General features: G+C 38.3%; 1 protein-coding gene across 1 annotated transcript in view; it reads left to right on the top strand.

Annotated features, from left to right (window-relative positions):
* Positions 1-336: 336 nt before the first annotated feature.
* The window catches only part of BTLA (B and T lymphocyte associated), a 31,307-nt gene continuing 15,367 nt past the window's right edge, over positions 337-16,276 (top strand). The window contains exon 1 of the mRNA XM_045540305.1: positions 337-558. Coding sequence (XP_045396261.1) covers positions 471-558 — 88 coding nt within the window. The 5' untranslated portion in view covers positions 337-470. The remainder of the gene's footprint in view (positions 559-16,276) is intronic.

Genomic DNA, 16,276 nt, shown 5'->3' on the forward strand with positions numbered 1-16,276 from the left:
GAAAATATATACTTACGGTAGGTACTTTTATGATGAATTTCCTGACCTCAATTTGATTAAAATCTCAACCTAAAGATTGCAACAATATAGATTTCTTTAAAGTCTAATTGTTCATTTCACTGAACGTTGAATGGAAAAAAACCTCAGGGTGGGGCAGGCAAAAGGGTGGTAGAGCGGAAGGAGAAGTTAAGGACGGAGCTGCTTTGCAGATCACAGCATTTGAAAGTGAGCAGATGATTTGACAAGAAGCAAAAACCACACAACAGAATACCGCATAGTCTTTCTGCTCACGTTGTTTCACAAAATCATTCAGGCTCTTTCTATTGTCCTCTTCCACCTCCTCTCTCTTCTCTTTTTATTGTTTCACAGATGCCACTGGAGTAGGTAACCTGATCCAACTCTGAAGAACTCAGAGAAGGAAGGAAAACCTTCTACTTGAGCAGTTTTTCCATTCCTGACATGCACAGGCTATGAAGACACTGCCAGCCATGCTTGGAATTGGGAAATTGTTTTGGGTCCTCTTCCTAAGCCCACATCCAGACATTTGGAGCATCCATGGTAAGGCACCTACTTAGTTTATTTCTGATTTTGTTTCTCGGATGGTCTTGGAGGCAATGTGTTGCTTCCTTGCTGAACTTAGCAGGGTGTGATTTGTGCTAAGTGGGTAATGGTAGACGAAACCAAACAGTTAGATTTCTTCACTCAAGACATTATAGGACATAAACCATATTAGAACATGGTATTCACGTGTCTAAATAGTGCGCACTGCATCCATAGCTTGGCCAATTTTCTTAAAAACGTATACTGAAGGTAAGAAAAGAGAACTAAGTAGATGTTATAAATAGTTAAGTACAAATTTATCACTACTCCCAGAAAAAATGCTCTGGCTAGCTTGTTCTTTCCAAACTGAGTCTAGCAGAATGTTGTAGTGCTCAGTTGTGTAGGACAGGTGTTGGATAACTGGGCTTACACCTGTCTCCATGGTTACCCTTGAATAATGTTTTCTCTAAAATCTCTATACTTGCTTCAGTAGGGTATGTGCCTTGAGACAGAAATATAAGAGATGAGCATTCTGTCATTGTGTCTATTTGTTAAAAGGGAATGATTCCTACTTGACTGTCAATTGAACATCAAAAACAGGTTGAGTTCTGTGTAGATAACATTTGACCTCTTCTGCAAAGACTTCATGCAGGGAAAAAAAGGCAATTTCTTCTTTATTGTGAGGTCACTTGCTCCCTTATGTTTACACAGGGACCCACATCTTATAAAGGTGAAAGGCTTATGAATGGTTAGCAGAAGTTTCTGATTTCTCAGTTGGTTCTAGCTTTAAATATTCTGTCTTATTATCCCTCATGAGCCCACGTTTATCAGTTTGTGTGCTGCGGTTTTATATTAGAAAATATGATCACTGAGGTCTTATGGGAAGCCCATCTTCAATTCTAGAACTGTGTGGTTTAGAAATTGTCTCTATGATGGCAGGATGCCACAAAACCAGGTATGGAGTAAAAATATGCTCAGTCAACCAAACATTTTTATATTTGTAAGTATTTGTTATTAAGTCGACTGATGCTTAGATGGTTGAGTGACTTTTTCACCTTGCATGAGAAGCCTACAGTTATGTAACCACAACTAGAGTCAAATATTATTGAACAGAATTCATCCCAATTTGAAGAGTGTATAAACTACTCTCTGTGAAATGGAGACAAAATATTTTCAGTGTTATACCACATTGCATGTGGAGTATGCCTTCTATTCCTCCTCCCAATGTGCTCTAACATAGTGCTTGCAAAACAATGAACTGGAGTGTTAGAATTGGGTTCATTGACTGGCTCTGCCACTTACTGTGTGACCTTGGCTAAGTTTTTTTATCCTCTCTTATCTTTAGTTTCCTTGTTTAGAAAATAGAGATAACAATTGTACCTAAATTGTGGGGCTATTGTGAAGACTATAAATGCAATGATATGGGTAAAATGGTTAAAATACTAAGTGCTCAATAAATGTTAATGGCATTTTTGCTAATATTATGTTCATTAAGCAACCCCCACAAAATTCAATTAAATGAGAAGTTTTAACATTATTGTTTAAACTAGTTAAGTTTTAAAGTTAAATAAAATAAATATGTGAATATATTGTGCAATATATTTAGCCCAAAATGTAATGAATCAAATTATTTGAAAAATGAAATGGAAAGATTTGTACAAAGTACTGGCCAGATATCTTATATAGCAGTTGATATGATGGATTGTAGCATTAATTGCATTAAAGATACGAGTTGAGCTAAGGAACATTCGGTGCAATTTGTTCTTCCAGACAGAGCTGACAGCTTGATTTTTTAAAACCACATTCATTATATCCTTTATATTTGGGGATTTCCTGTGATTTACTAAATTGCTGAATTCTTTAGAATAGCTTATTTTCAAAGTGTTTAAAGATAATCTTTGAAGATTTTCCCCCTACTTCAAAGCAATGAGAGGTCCGTGTGCTTCTTCATAGGAGTAAGGCTGCATCTATGATAAGGTTGGAAACAAATGTCATGTTCTCTGCAAACTTCCTGTTTAAGGCCCTTCATTATGACAAAAATATGCTTGTTTGCTTTTTGTGTTTCTCAAAAAAAATAGAGGGAGACCTACCTCTCAGTGTCTGCCATATGATTTCTGTCCTGATGAAAGTAATAAAAGTGTCAACACCTTCCCTTCATGCTGGCAAACACTAGGCTGCAGGGGCAAGTGTCTCTGTTGGTTGTCTGTCCTGTTGCCCTGGACCATTTGTCTGAGGCCTGAGAACACTTGTTCGGCTGAGGATCAACCAAGGATTTCACCTTCAGACAGGCAGGAGTGCTGCAATTAATGTCCAGATGTCGCTTGGCATTATGTGTGATTAGAATAAAGGTAGTAGGAAATCTGCGATTGATCATTGTGATAAAAAAATCCTAATCTGATCCAGTAAGGAGAGGACACCTATAGTTTGGCTCTTTTGAGAACGCATGGTTAGGGCCATGTCTCCATTTGGGTCTTGCCTGTGTCTTCTTTCTGCCTTATTGTGGTCATTCAACATGGTTGATGGATCAGCTTTTAAACACTATACTCCACATCGTACACAAATTGTGTTGCTCCATCATAAACTGGCCATATCTTTGGGTTGAAGCAGACACACGAGGATAGAAGGTTCTCTGCTTCTGTCTATCATTTCCTGAAGTTCAGGTTTTATAGCATAGTGTCTCCATCAGGCTTATTTCTATGGCTCTAGCTCTTTGTTTCTATTGAAGTGTGCACAGGGAGAAACACCAGAGATAAAGCTCTGTCTGCTACCAAATGCCCATGTATTGTGAAAACAAAAATGCCTGCCACATATTATATAAAGGTTTAGGAATGCATTCTGCAGCTACAGAATTTCTTGAATTAAGGCATGAAAAGATTAACCCCAGTGTTGATTACGGCCTTGAATAGACTTCCGTGTCACTGACAAGCTCTTTAATTTAGTGTTTCTGTCCCACTATCAAAATTTGTAATTGTAATGTTGAAGTCAAAAGCTGTTTATCTTGCCTCATTAAGACTTTCCTACTTAATTTCCATTATTTGTAAGTTTCACCTTTCTTTAGAATTCCTAATTGTTGAAAGAAAAATGTTCACAGGCATTTGTAATCAGGTCCAAAAAATGAAATCAGCCTTTTCCTGTGTTCTTGTAGAAGTAGCGTGGTCGAGTGGTTCAGATCAGGGATTCTAGAGCCAGACTGCCTGAATTAGCACTCCATGCCTGTCATTTAATGGTTGTGTGACAAAGTCTCTCATTCTCAGTTTCCTCATCTAAGAAATGGGAAAGTAATGATACCGACCTTATAAATTAGATGTATCAAGTGAATTAATTCTTCAAACAGTGCCTGGTATACCATAAATGCTGTGTAAGTTTAGCTAATAATGTTTTTTTCTTTTAGTCCAAAATTTAGTTAGCTTAATAGACCCCTTAAAGTAGCATCCAGAGACAATCTTTCATTTGAGGTTGGCAAAAGTCTCCCATAAGTAACTTTTGATATTATTATTTACTATTATCCCCAGTCACCAAGAAATGATAACATTGTTTGAGAGTTATGCAACTTGAGTTTCATTGTGTCAGTGAATTGTATCCTATGCATTTACTTCACTTTTTAAATATTCTGAATTCCATTACCTCAAAACAGGCTCAATATCAGGCATCTTTCCGGTATACTCTCATGGACTTTGATTTACGTGTTTCTCTCTATGGAGGGGGGAGCCTATGTACATGTGTCTGTGTGTGTGCAGGCAGGGGTGTCATTTTTAGTATGCTTAGAGTATACCATTTGGGATTCACCTTGAACAGAGTCCAGGAGAGGGTGAGAGGACTGTCTAGGCCTGTCACAGAAAACCATTAGGTTTAGCTGACAGAACTCTTTAACTTCTCTTCTCCTTCTTCCTAATAACCATGTTCCCCTTGTGAGCACTACGTGGAACTCACACACATCACAAACAGCCCATTGTCCAGAAGTTGGCTTCAAGGGAGGCAGGGCATTTAGATTTTAGTTGGGGCAGGGGTCATGGCCCCATTTTATTTTCCCCTATCATATTATAAAAGGAGAATAAATACTGGGGGACAATTGGCAGTCTATGTCCATACAGGTGTTGCTAAGTAGTTTCAAGGGCTTTGAAAGTGCCAATGAATCTCAGTGTGATCTCTGTGGTAGATTATATTAGAGATGTGAGGAAATATCTGGGAAGAAAGTGGAGGTAGACTTTCCCTTTCTAGTCATAACACATAACCCGCACTTACTCTGAGCATCGCAGGTAACCACCCTTCTACTCAGGGCAATATTTAGAAATACTCATGTTGGTTTCGGATAAATGCCAAAGGCTCCCACTGAAACTACTGTCAACAGCTTCTAAGGTATGCTCTGTGCTTTTGCTGCCCTGCTTTTCTTCCTGAAGGCCCTGTGACCAAGGTGGAGAATGTAGCCTCTCTGAAAGACAGGGCCCACCCGTGCCAGACAATCAAAGTCTCCCCTGACCAGAGCTAGTCTCTAGGTTGTCAGCATGAATTATTGTTCTTTAAGACTCACTGAATTGACTGAAAACTTTTGCTACTCAAGAAGAATAATTACACACTGGCCAGCTAACCCTCCACCATAAACTCATCCTTGTCACATAATGTGGACAGGGCTCTGAGGAGTACAATGCATGTGAATCCTCTGGCCTGGGGAGGCAAAGTCAGTGACCAATAGGGTAGAACCACAGGGGACATTTGTTACTGGGTAGAGTTGTAGTAGAAAAGTCCTGAGTGCAAGCTTGAAAAATTATCCAAAGAAAAGTTTTTTACTTCCTAATTTTGACCAGGCCAGCCTTACTGGTTAGTATAATTCTGAATGACCTCCTCTCTCATATAGAAGAAGAACATCTTTATATGGGATGTGCTGCCTTTTCTATGTCTATTATATTTGTTTGTCTGATGTAAATACCAGTTGTTGGCACCACTGCTGATTCCTATGATGGCGGTTGGGAGTAATTTTTCAGAGCACAGCCACTTGGGGAAGACCTTCCGGGTTTCCATCTTGGCTGTAGCACTCATAGGCTTTAGGGCTTTGGGGAATGACTCAACTTTTGTGCCACTTTCCTAAATCCATTCTATTAGAAAACATAATAATATCTGTCATTTATTGTTGTTGTGCTGAGCATAGTGCTGAGAACTTTTCCTGTATATTCTCATTTATTAATACTTTCACAACAATCCTGCTGCATAAGGGTTTGTGTTTTGGAATTAGCCAGACCTGGGTTAAAGTCCTACTCCTGATTCTGCCTCACACCACCTGCCAGCCTCAGGCAAGTGGCTTATCTTCTTTAATACCTAGTGTCCTCAACTTAAAGATGAAGACTATAATAGCAACTACCTCGTAAAATCATTGTGAGGATCGAAGGAAACAATACATGCATGGTACCTAAAGTGCTTAGCACATAATGGGAACTCAAAAAATATTAGTCGTATCCCTGTTTTTCTCCTGTCAGGATGGATCTAGGATGGGTCTACAGCACATTGATAATGTGAGGTATGGTATGCTTGTGGGCAAGTGGCAATGAATGTGTAGCCGTGATGCAGAGGTGACCTCCCAAATGTGACTTAAACCAACAATCCTCAACCTTTTTGGCACCAGGGACCATTTTCATAGAAGAACATTTTTCCATGGGCCGGGGATGGGGGAAATGGTTTCAGGATGATTCAAGCACATTACATTTATTGTGCATTTTATTTCTATTATTATTACATTGTAATATATAATGAAATAATAATACAACTCACCATAGGTTGGAGACCCCTGACTTAAACTATTTAAATTTAACTATTTAAGTCCCCAGGGGTCCCCATATTCTAAAGATATCTGCTTGTCCTATTCTTAAATATCTCAAGGAGAGGAAATGGCACAGACACTTTGTAAACTTTGGTAAATGTTAAAAAAAGTGATGGCAAGTACTAGAATGACTAATTTTAGATGAAACAATGTGATAATTATCCCAAACTAGATAAAAATAAAAGAATATATGGCTTAACATCTTAAATTGCTCAATACAACCAGAATAAAGAGATCAATCTTCAAATTTTACCCCAAAATAGTCATATTATGCTAACTACGAGAAATTCTATCTCTAGAAGAATTTGCTTCAAAGTATGCTAAGTAAATGCCATGTGAAAGCAAACTTGGAAAACAGTTTCACATATAAATATAAGAAGATATAGTTTTGTAAGATGGAGAGTTTTAAGAAGAAATAGTAATAAAAGATGGTTGCGAAAATTCTCTCAATTTTCTTGTTTCACGGTCTTTGTTTTTCAAATAATGGGAATAAGTATAGATTTATAAGGTGTGCCTTCTTGGTATGAAGTTAATTCTTTCCAGTTCCATTTTTGTTAAAGGAACTTGTGTGTGTGTGTGTGTGTTTGTGTATGTGTGCCTTTGTCTGTGTTTAGATAGGGAGGAAATGGCTCTGCTTGTCGAAAGATCAGTAATAGACAATGTCCACACAGAAGAAGAACTTAAAACTGCTATTACATATTATGTCTTTTTCTGTGATCTGTGTTACATTAAGTGCTATTTGCCAGGTTGATGTATATGAATATATTTTAACTTCACAGTAGAAACTGAGGCTCAGTAGTTTTCATTGTACAAGAACAAGTCACTGGTTTTCCTTAAGCTATTAATAACAATGGTCGCCTTTTACAATAGAAGCTCTGATTTTAATGTGTGTGTGTGCATCATTCTTATTTAAATTTCCCCAGGTATTCCTAGTACTTATGGGATTATCTGACTAATGGAATGGGTTTGTTTACCACAGAGTTAAAGCAATAAGTTTAATAGACACTGTGTAATACAACATCAAATTAGTGGTTTCTGTGTGAGGTGGAACTCCCCACCTTAACCTCATGTCATCACATTTGTGACTTTGTGAGCATGTATCAGCTAGCTTATGATGGGAAGCATGCCACTGGGCTTTCTGCTGCTGTGCATGTGATTTCCTGAGGTATCCAGGTTGATGTCGTTTGATGGGTGTTATATGGCTGCTGTTGCTGTGTGGATTTGCCTTGACTATGCTCATGCCACTGCCTCATTGCATCCCTAAACCCTGATTTGTAAGAGAGGATTTGCAAGGCAAATTATTTCCCTTCCCTGGTAACCATGAGCTCTTCCTTCCTCTCCACCATTCCAATCCTCTAAAGTAAGGCAGAACATACCATTAGCCTCCTCTAGAAGCCTTTTTTCCTCCTGAGTGTAAAGACTTCTTTCCTTCTGCAGCTTCCCAGCAAGTGTCTGAGGTTTTTATTTGTTGTTTGTCTATCATAGTTATCTTCTGATAGAAGCTTAAATCCTGGTTGATGTCACAGAAAGTTATTGGCATATTATACCTCTAGTAACCATTTTAGTTTCTCAAAAAAAATTTGTTTAATTTCTATGTTCAACTCTAAAGCTGTCTTAGCTCAAATGAAGGCAATTTACGTTCATTACAGTCATTCATTTCTTTCAATGACTGTAACCATTTTGAACGTTCCCTAAACTTGTAAGAGGTTTTCAATGGAGAAATAGTGAAACTCAGTTGAGAGGTTCCTCACAATAATAGTTATAATCAAGGCATGTGGTCTTTAAAAATAAGAAATAATATTTTACAAAAGTTTCATAATCATAACCCTTCCTTTTTAAAAAATAGCTAATAGATTTCACAAATTTCCTACCCTCTTCAGCTCCTGATGGTATTTATACAGCAACCACACTTGCTCAGCTGGAAGATATTAGAGTGTGAAGTTGTTTGTGGTTGTTATTCCTTTCTGATTGGCTGGTCTGGGTAGCTGGATGGCTGCAAAACATCACTTGTTAAATATTTCTAAAATCACCCCTGAATGGACATATTAATAAATCATGCCTTTCCACACTGAATACTTATGAGGTCTAGTTTTTCTTTAGTGGTTACAACTTAACCACTGCAGAGTATGTGGGTCAGCGTAAGTTTTTCACTTCAATGTCTTTTAGCTCACAGCCCTAAGGGCTTAGCTGTTTTTGCTCTGCAGTCCATACTGCACAGGAACAATTAGTCAGAAGAATTCTTCACTTTATTAACCTCTTTCCATTCAGTCTCAGGCCACAGCATGCCATCTCACCTTCATACTTTTCTAAGGCCATCTTCTCCTGCAGAGACAGGTACCATGCCATCAAGAAGGTGGCAGACCAGATAGAAGACAGACACATAAACACAAATGTAATTATAATAGAATGATGCATGTCATATGAAATAGCATGGGACATTTGCTAGGGAGTAGAGATGGGGGAAAGTTAAGCGGTCTTGGGTTGCTGAAGTGTGTGGGTAGGGTAAGTTTACATAAGGAAGCAGGGGCTAAATGCCATTTCATGAAGTCTGGACATATTCCTGCAGTCATTCAGGGTTTTAGATTTAAAAAATCTCACAATTAGATTTTCATTTTAAGAATGCAAACTGTGACAGTGATGTAGAGAATGGATTGAGGTTGAGAGAGAGAAGTAAAGCCAAGTCTGGAATGAATGTAGGAGACCAGTTGGTAGGCTGTGACAATAATCCACGGAATAGAATGAGACCCAAATTAAGACAGTGTCATGGAAACAAATTTGGAAGGTATTCTGGATGCCAAATCGAGTTAACTTGACTGGGGCAGTGAAAAGGAAGGAGACTAAGATGACCCCCAGCTTCTGGCCAATGTGACTTGGCAGATGATGATATTATACTGTGATAATGGGAAGAGGATCACGTTTGCCTGAAGGTGAGGTTGGAGGTAGGAAGAGATTCCTTCTCCTTGAAGCCTTTCCTGATTGATCTAACCAGACTCTTTCCCTCTTGGGAATTTGAAAGCCCTGAGAGGTTATATCATGTGTAAGATAATCAAATAAAAATATAATGACAAAATTGAAGAGTGATATAAGCATTTTTTTGCTTCTTCTTTGCACTAGAAACTGTCATGTTATTAATTTGTCACAGACAGTGGGATGTTTATATCCTCTGGATGTGGACAATAAGGGGCTACATTGTACTGAATTTAAAAACAACTATAAGTTGGTCTACTTTTAATTATCACTATGTACTAGCAATTCTGAACAATGTCAGTGGTAAAATATTCTCCCCCTAAAAATATTTTTGGCCTAAGTTCTAAATAATTACTATGGTTACTGGTGAGTTTTAATAATATGTATGTATGTTTCAAATGAGCATGTTTATAGTACTTATCCTTTGACATGACTTGCATTCTGTATGCAAGTTAACTCAGAGACTTCCTAGTTATAGAGTTGGCCCTCGCTACTTGTGTTCATTTTGAGAGTAAATTCATAATGTTCAGAATCACTTGAGTTTGCTCCAAGCACATAATGCCCAGTCTCTATGGCACTACATATTCCTGCCTTTCAACAGCCAATTTTTAAATAAACAATAATACCACAAAGATTGTACAAAGAAGCAGAACAGGAGCTGTTTCATTTCTGTCGTTCTATACAACGATTTTGAATTTTTATTTGTGTTTTAAATTTAAAGACAATGAAACAGAGTACAAACTATGAGGTGTAATGTTTTTTGTTTGGTAACTTTAGTTCATACATGACATGTTTTATTGAGTCATATCTTTCTCATTGAAATGTATTCTCTTTAAAGTGTTTTAAAACTAAAGAATGAATCAAGAAAATAAAACTTTACATGAGTGCTATAATTTAGTAGTTGCCTAAATTGTATCTTTGCAGAATTTCAGTTTTAATACAAGTCACTTATTAGCTACTAGACAATTATTTTCATAAACTATCGGACTATAACTAAAGGGTCAAAGTTCATATTGTTTAGGGAGATATAAAAATTATTAATAAATAGCTGTGCATTTTTCCATTTTTGTATTCTTATATTATTTTTCAAATATTTGTTTAACCTGCATGATTTTATATATGAAGTACAATACAGGAAAATATTTACTGTCTATATTTCTTTTCTGGCCATTTTATTGGTTGTTTCAGTTCTTGATTATTTCTGAAAATATTAAATATTTTTCCATATAGAGCAATGAGTTTTTAAAGATGATGTACTCTGGACCTAAAATATACTAGGTATCACCTGGTCACAGAATGTACATACCATAATAACTCACTAGTGGTTTTCATAAGAATTTTGAAATTGAGAGGCTTTCTAAACCTATAGTGACTTAAAAAGGGATATATCATTGTATAAGAACCCGGGGGTGGTGGAGGTTTTCATGCTTTTACTGCATATATTTATTGAAATTACTTTTAACTTTGAAAATTCCCTAGCATCAGATATGCATGTTTGAGAAAAACAGCAGGAATAATAACAGCAGAAACAAAAATAATTGATAGTTGGTTGATAAGTCACACCCCAAAGCAGCTATGATTGTCATTCCTCTTTAGAAAATACTGGTTTGATAAGACAAACCCCTTGGGGGCAGCTTTTTGTGTCTTCCTGAGTGCCAAAAGATGGTTATGTGTGATTCGGGACTGGCAGAAAAGAAGCGTTAACATGCTTGTCAGATGGAAAATGAGAATTGTGCCATTTGGCTCCCTGGGTCACTCTTACACTACAAGCGTCACTTTTAGTCTCTGAGAGATAAGAAGTATAATACCTGGTCTGCTCACAGAAGGAGTACTCTTGTTGATTTTTAATGTCAGCCTGCAAACCTGCATTCACCATCTATTCATTTCTCCATTCAAGAGCCAGCCAATGTGACTGTGAATGAAAGAATTTTCTGGAACCATAATGATGAAAGACTATTCAGGAACCATAAGGATGTTTCTGTAATCCTACTGCAAGTCCGTGATGTGGCCAGGACAAATAGCTAGGTCTTTTCTCTACCCCTAACCCTCTTTGTGCACTTTGCCCAAGCATATAGTCACAGAATGCTGGAACTTAAAGGGATATTTAATGTGGTACTAGCATCACATGACAGCCCTGTGGCTAAATGGAAAGTTAGCATATTGTATTAATAATAGAAATATATTTCAGACTATAAGTGGTTTCATAGTTTCAGTGATACATTGAGGGAGGTGCAGTTGTGTGTTTGTGTGATGGGGGATGGTGAGTAAAGACTTTCCTATTTTTGTAGTTCAATCCTGTATCTTATTTGGAAGAAACTGAGGGCTGACAAAACTGGGTGTTTATCTCAAGCTCATGCAATGTGTTAGCATTTGAAACAGCCATGTTCAAATGAATTTTCTCACTTTTATTTCCATGCCCTTTATAAATATCTCCCCAAAATTAGGCACCATATTTTGTCATGGTGGATGAGCAAAGTTTCAACTTATTCCACCTAATGTTTATTCCATTTATTCTGAAACAACCAGTGGTCTCCATATCACTATTTCAGAAAACCATGGTCCAGCTGTTTCTCAATTCCCTAAATCTGCCATGAGATTCCTGGAGTCTAAGCCTTTGCCCGTGCATTTCTTCAGTCTTAAAACTCCTCCCTACCCCATCCTGTGCTCTGATTGTCAAAGGGCTACTCATTCTCTGAGGTTCAGTTCAAATATAACCTTTTCATGAAGCTTTGGCCCAGTATCCCCAGCTGAAGTTAATCCTTTGCATATCCATGCAGAGTGGTTTGCACTTCTTTACAGTGTTATTTCATTCTCCCATTTGTCATGCATCTTTATTTCCCATTAGAAAAGAAGCTCCACAAAGGCATGCATTCTGTCTTATTTCTTCCTATGCCCTCTAACAACCAACTTATAAGGTCCCTTGAGCTTGCTTTCTGCTCAGGTAAACTTAAAGAAAAAGAGTGGTAGATAGTAAAGTTATTCTAGAAAAGTGCCCTAATGGTTAGTTACTCTTGTCTTACCAATTAAATGGTAAGCACCTTGTGGGAAAAATATCTTGGTCTATAACTATCTTATAGTTTTTTGCAATTCTAGCACAGACTTATGGGCTCCATAAACTATTATTGACTTACCCAAGAAAGTGAAAAGGGAAGTTAGGAGGCTGACAGAGTCTATGAAATCCAGGGAGAGGAACGGACTTTTGGAAACAAGGGTTTCACTTGGACTTTCTGCCCCTGGCCTCCTTGTATTTTTGTCATAAGTCTAACCACATTCAGGTGCTGTATTGTTAGGCACTTCCTTTTTGTAAATTATCTTACCCTTTCTCTTCAATTTTTTGAAAACCTCATCCTCATAACTTACCTTTCAGTGTGCTTTCATTTTAATTCTGAATTTTTGGAAGAAAATGAATTAGGAAGTCTTAAAGTGAACTTGTTTGAGGTCTCAAAGCAGTTGTAAATAAATAAATATTCAGAGGCTCTAAACGTTCTCTGCAGGTCCTTTGTCTCCATCTGATTCCTGGAAACTCAATCAGGTTTCAATTATTTTGAGCACAGGTTGATGAGATGTGAGAAGAAATTATAGTGAAAGGTTTATTGGGTGTTAGGAAAGAGCTTAAAGTGAGAATATTCATGCTGGCAAGAGTGTAGAAATACAATGAAACAATGTTCTAGGTAGACAGATATGTGAAACTCAGGGCCAAAAGTTGCCCCCTAGTTCAACATCTGATTAGCTATATGATCACAGGTAAGGCCCTTAGCTGTCTTTGTCTGTAAAAGAGAGTTTTGGCTATAATCTCAGGCATGCTTATGTCACTATGACCTATGAAAACTGTGACTTTATTCAGAAGAATGCTTGAAGGTGAATGAAAGAACTAATGAAGTAGATGGATTAGATATATTGCTGAGAGAAATAGTAGTTGAAAACATAGAAAGGCTAAGAAAGAATTGTAAGGATGAAGAAAAAAGAACTTAAAGAGAAATTTACTCTTAAGACCATGTGTTTAGCCTTAACTTTACTGGAAAAATAAAAAACACAAATCACCACAAAGTGCCTAACTAAAGGGAATCTTTGTCTATTTTATTTTGTTTCACCAGCTCTTAAGGAGTCAAATCTATAGCAGAATATTCTGCAATTTATATACATATCATCTATACATCAGTCACATGCTGTAACTGATGCAAAAAGGCTTTTAAGTGGCTGTTGTAAATACATGCCATTTCTCATGCTCTTTTTATGCATGAATCTCAAAAGGGAAAATATTAGTCCGGCAATTATCAGAGAATAAATAGTTCCACAAAAATGTGCATTCTAAGTAATTGAAGTCTGGCCCTTTGGAGGCCAAAACATTTATTGAAGTAACCATTCTGGTGAAATTTTTTTGTAAAACAGATTGTACAATTCTCTGTTTAAAAAAAAATGGATGACATTAAACATAATTAAAAGTTTTATTGTTAATCTTATTGTTACCGAAACTTGGCACTTGTCCATGAGGCCAAATCAGAAGAACAAGGACAAGTGTCTGTGGGGAGGAAGAAAGACATTTATTACCTTTGCTAGCAAAGGGAGGAAAAAGCAGACTATCATCTCAAAATCCAAATTTTTCCTGAACATAGGCAGAAATACAGAGTTTTTAAAGGGAGTGTTCTCAGCTTCAGGCAATTACGGTGCTTAACTATTCTAATCATCCCATCTCTGCCAAAAAGAAAGCCTGTGAACTCTGCCAGCCACCCAAGTGGGCAGCTGGTGCCACCTGGGATAAGAATAAAAGGCCTTTTATTCCATTCTTGTGATACTCCACATGTACTCACCATCAAATTGGTATTAACTGATCAACACTTAAGTGCATATATAGTAACAACATTCCTCCGGTGTCGGGCAGGTGGGAGCGAGAGGAGGAGATGGGTATATTCACACCTAAGGCGTGCGGTGCGCACCATCTGGGGGAGGGACACGCTTGAAGCTCTGACTCGGGTGGGGCAAAGGCAATATATATGTAACCTAAACATTTGTACCCCTGTAAATGCTGAAATAAAAAATTAAAAAAAAAACAAAACAAACAAACAAACAATAAAAGGCCTTCTCCCTGCTCCTCCCTACCCCTTGGCCTGAGGCAGGGATACAGGTTTCAGTTCTCCAAAGAGAGAAAATATTTTTTTCCTCAGGCCATTCCGTCTGTTATATATTCTCCACTCTCAATTTTATGCTTCCATATCTATGGGAGGAGGGGCAACTACTCTGTTACATTATTATGAACATCATAATTAGTCTGTATTACATAATACAATTATGCCTTCTGGACTAATTAGGAATTGACAATGAAATTATAATAATTGTGTATAAATGAGATAAACTTTCAATCTTGCAATATCTATTTCATCTGGCTGTAGAAGATTTCTGTTTCATGTATCTTTGTTCTCGGTTATGGTTCAGATGGTGAGGTTACAAGGCAAATAATGATAAGTTAACAATAATATAACTTATTCAGTGACATAGAATTTTTCTAAAAGTCTTCTGTGCTACAGATTTTATATACACTTGACAATTACTAACTGGAGGTTCAAAGAAAATAATAGCAAGACCTATTTCCAAGAAAAAGCTCTTTTCCCCAAAACAAAGGGAGGTAAATTTCTAGTATGTTGGGCCAGTAGACAAAACTTCCAAAAGAAGCAGATCACTGTTCCTCCTTTCACTTGGAGAAACAAAGGGTTCAGTTTATCTCAGAAAAATTGTCTTCCATGAAACTTGGGCAGGAGTGGGGGGAGGGGCATGTTCAGCAGGTGAACAGCGAGCGAGCGAGGCCTCATCTGTATTTACAGCTTGTCCTCATCACTTGCATCACTGCTTGAGCTCTGCACCCCCTCCTCCCCCACTGTGTGTAGAAATATTGTCTTCCATGAAACCAGTCCCTGATGCCAAAAAGGTTGGGGACCGCTGCCCTAAAGCATTTTAAATATCTCTGAGATCGCCCCTCCCATCACAGGCTCAGAGCTCTAGGACAGCAGGATGGTTTCAGGGGAAACCGCAGTGCCCTACATAGGCTCACGGCCCAAAGCCGTGTTCATGATCCCTACATTCTGTCACAGTGCTCCTTGGCCACCCCCGCCTCAGCTCTAGCAAGCTCAGGTGCAGCTTGACCCACTGCTCCAGAAGGCACAATTTGAAAGCCTTGGCAACACCCACTTGTTAACTCTGCAGGCTTGCAGAATGCAAGAGCTGTGGGGGCATAGCTACCTCCACCTAGGTTTCAAAGGAGGTTGCTAACAGACTGAGGGCCTAGGAAGAGACTTGTTGCAGAGGCAGAGCCACCACAAAGAGTTCCTCGTAAGGCGATGCTGAGCAAAAATGTGGTATCGGAGCTGCCACAGAGAGTCCCTACTAGGGCAATGCCTAGTGGAGCCATGGGAATGAGACTGCCACCGAGTCCCCAGAACTATAGAGCACCCTGCAGCATTAGCCTGGGAGAGCTGCAGCTATGAGTCTCCAACTTATGAGAGCCAAAGTGTGGACTGAGACCAGCAAAGCTTTAAGTGCTGGGCTGCCTGAGGCCTTGGAGGCCCAACCCCTACTGCATTGTGCCCAGGAAGTGGAAAATGGAGTCAGAGTAGATTATTCTCTGGCTTTAAGACTTAATGTTGTTTTCTCTGTTGGGTTTTGGACTTACATGGGAACTGTTACTACTCTCTTTTTGCCTGTTTCTCCCTTTTGGAATGGGAATGTCTACCTTATGTCTGTCCCACTACTGTACTTTAGAAGTAGAAAATTTGCTTTCACAGACTCACAGGTGGGGGGAATTTGCCTAAGGATAACTCATGCCCAGAGTCTCACCCGTATCTGATTTAGATGAGATGCTGGACTTTGCACTTTTGAGTTGATGCTGGAATGAGTTAAGACTTTGGGGGGTATTGGGATGGAATGAATGTATTTTGTATGTGAAAAAGACATGAGTTTGTGGGGTTGGGG

The sequence above is a fragment of the Lemur catta genome, chromosome 1 (assembly GCF_020740605.2).
Source record: "Lemur catta isolate mLemCat1 chromosome 1, mLemCat1.pri, whole genome shotgun sequence".
Taxonomy (NCBI): Eukaryota; Metazoa; Chordata; class Mammalia; order Primates; family Lemuridae; genus Lemur; species Lemur catta.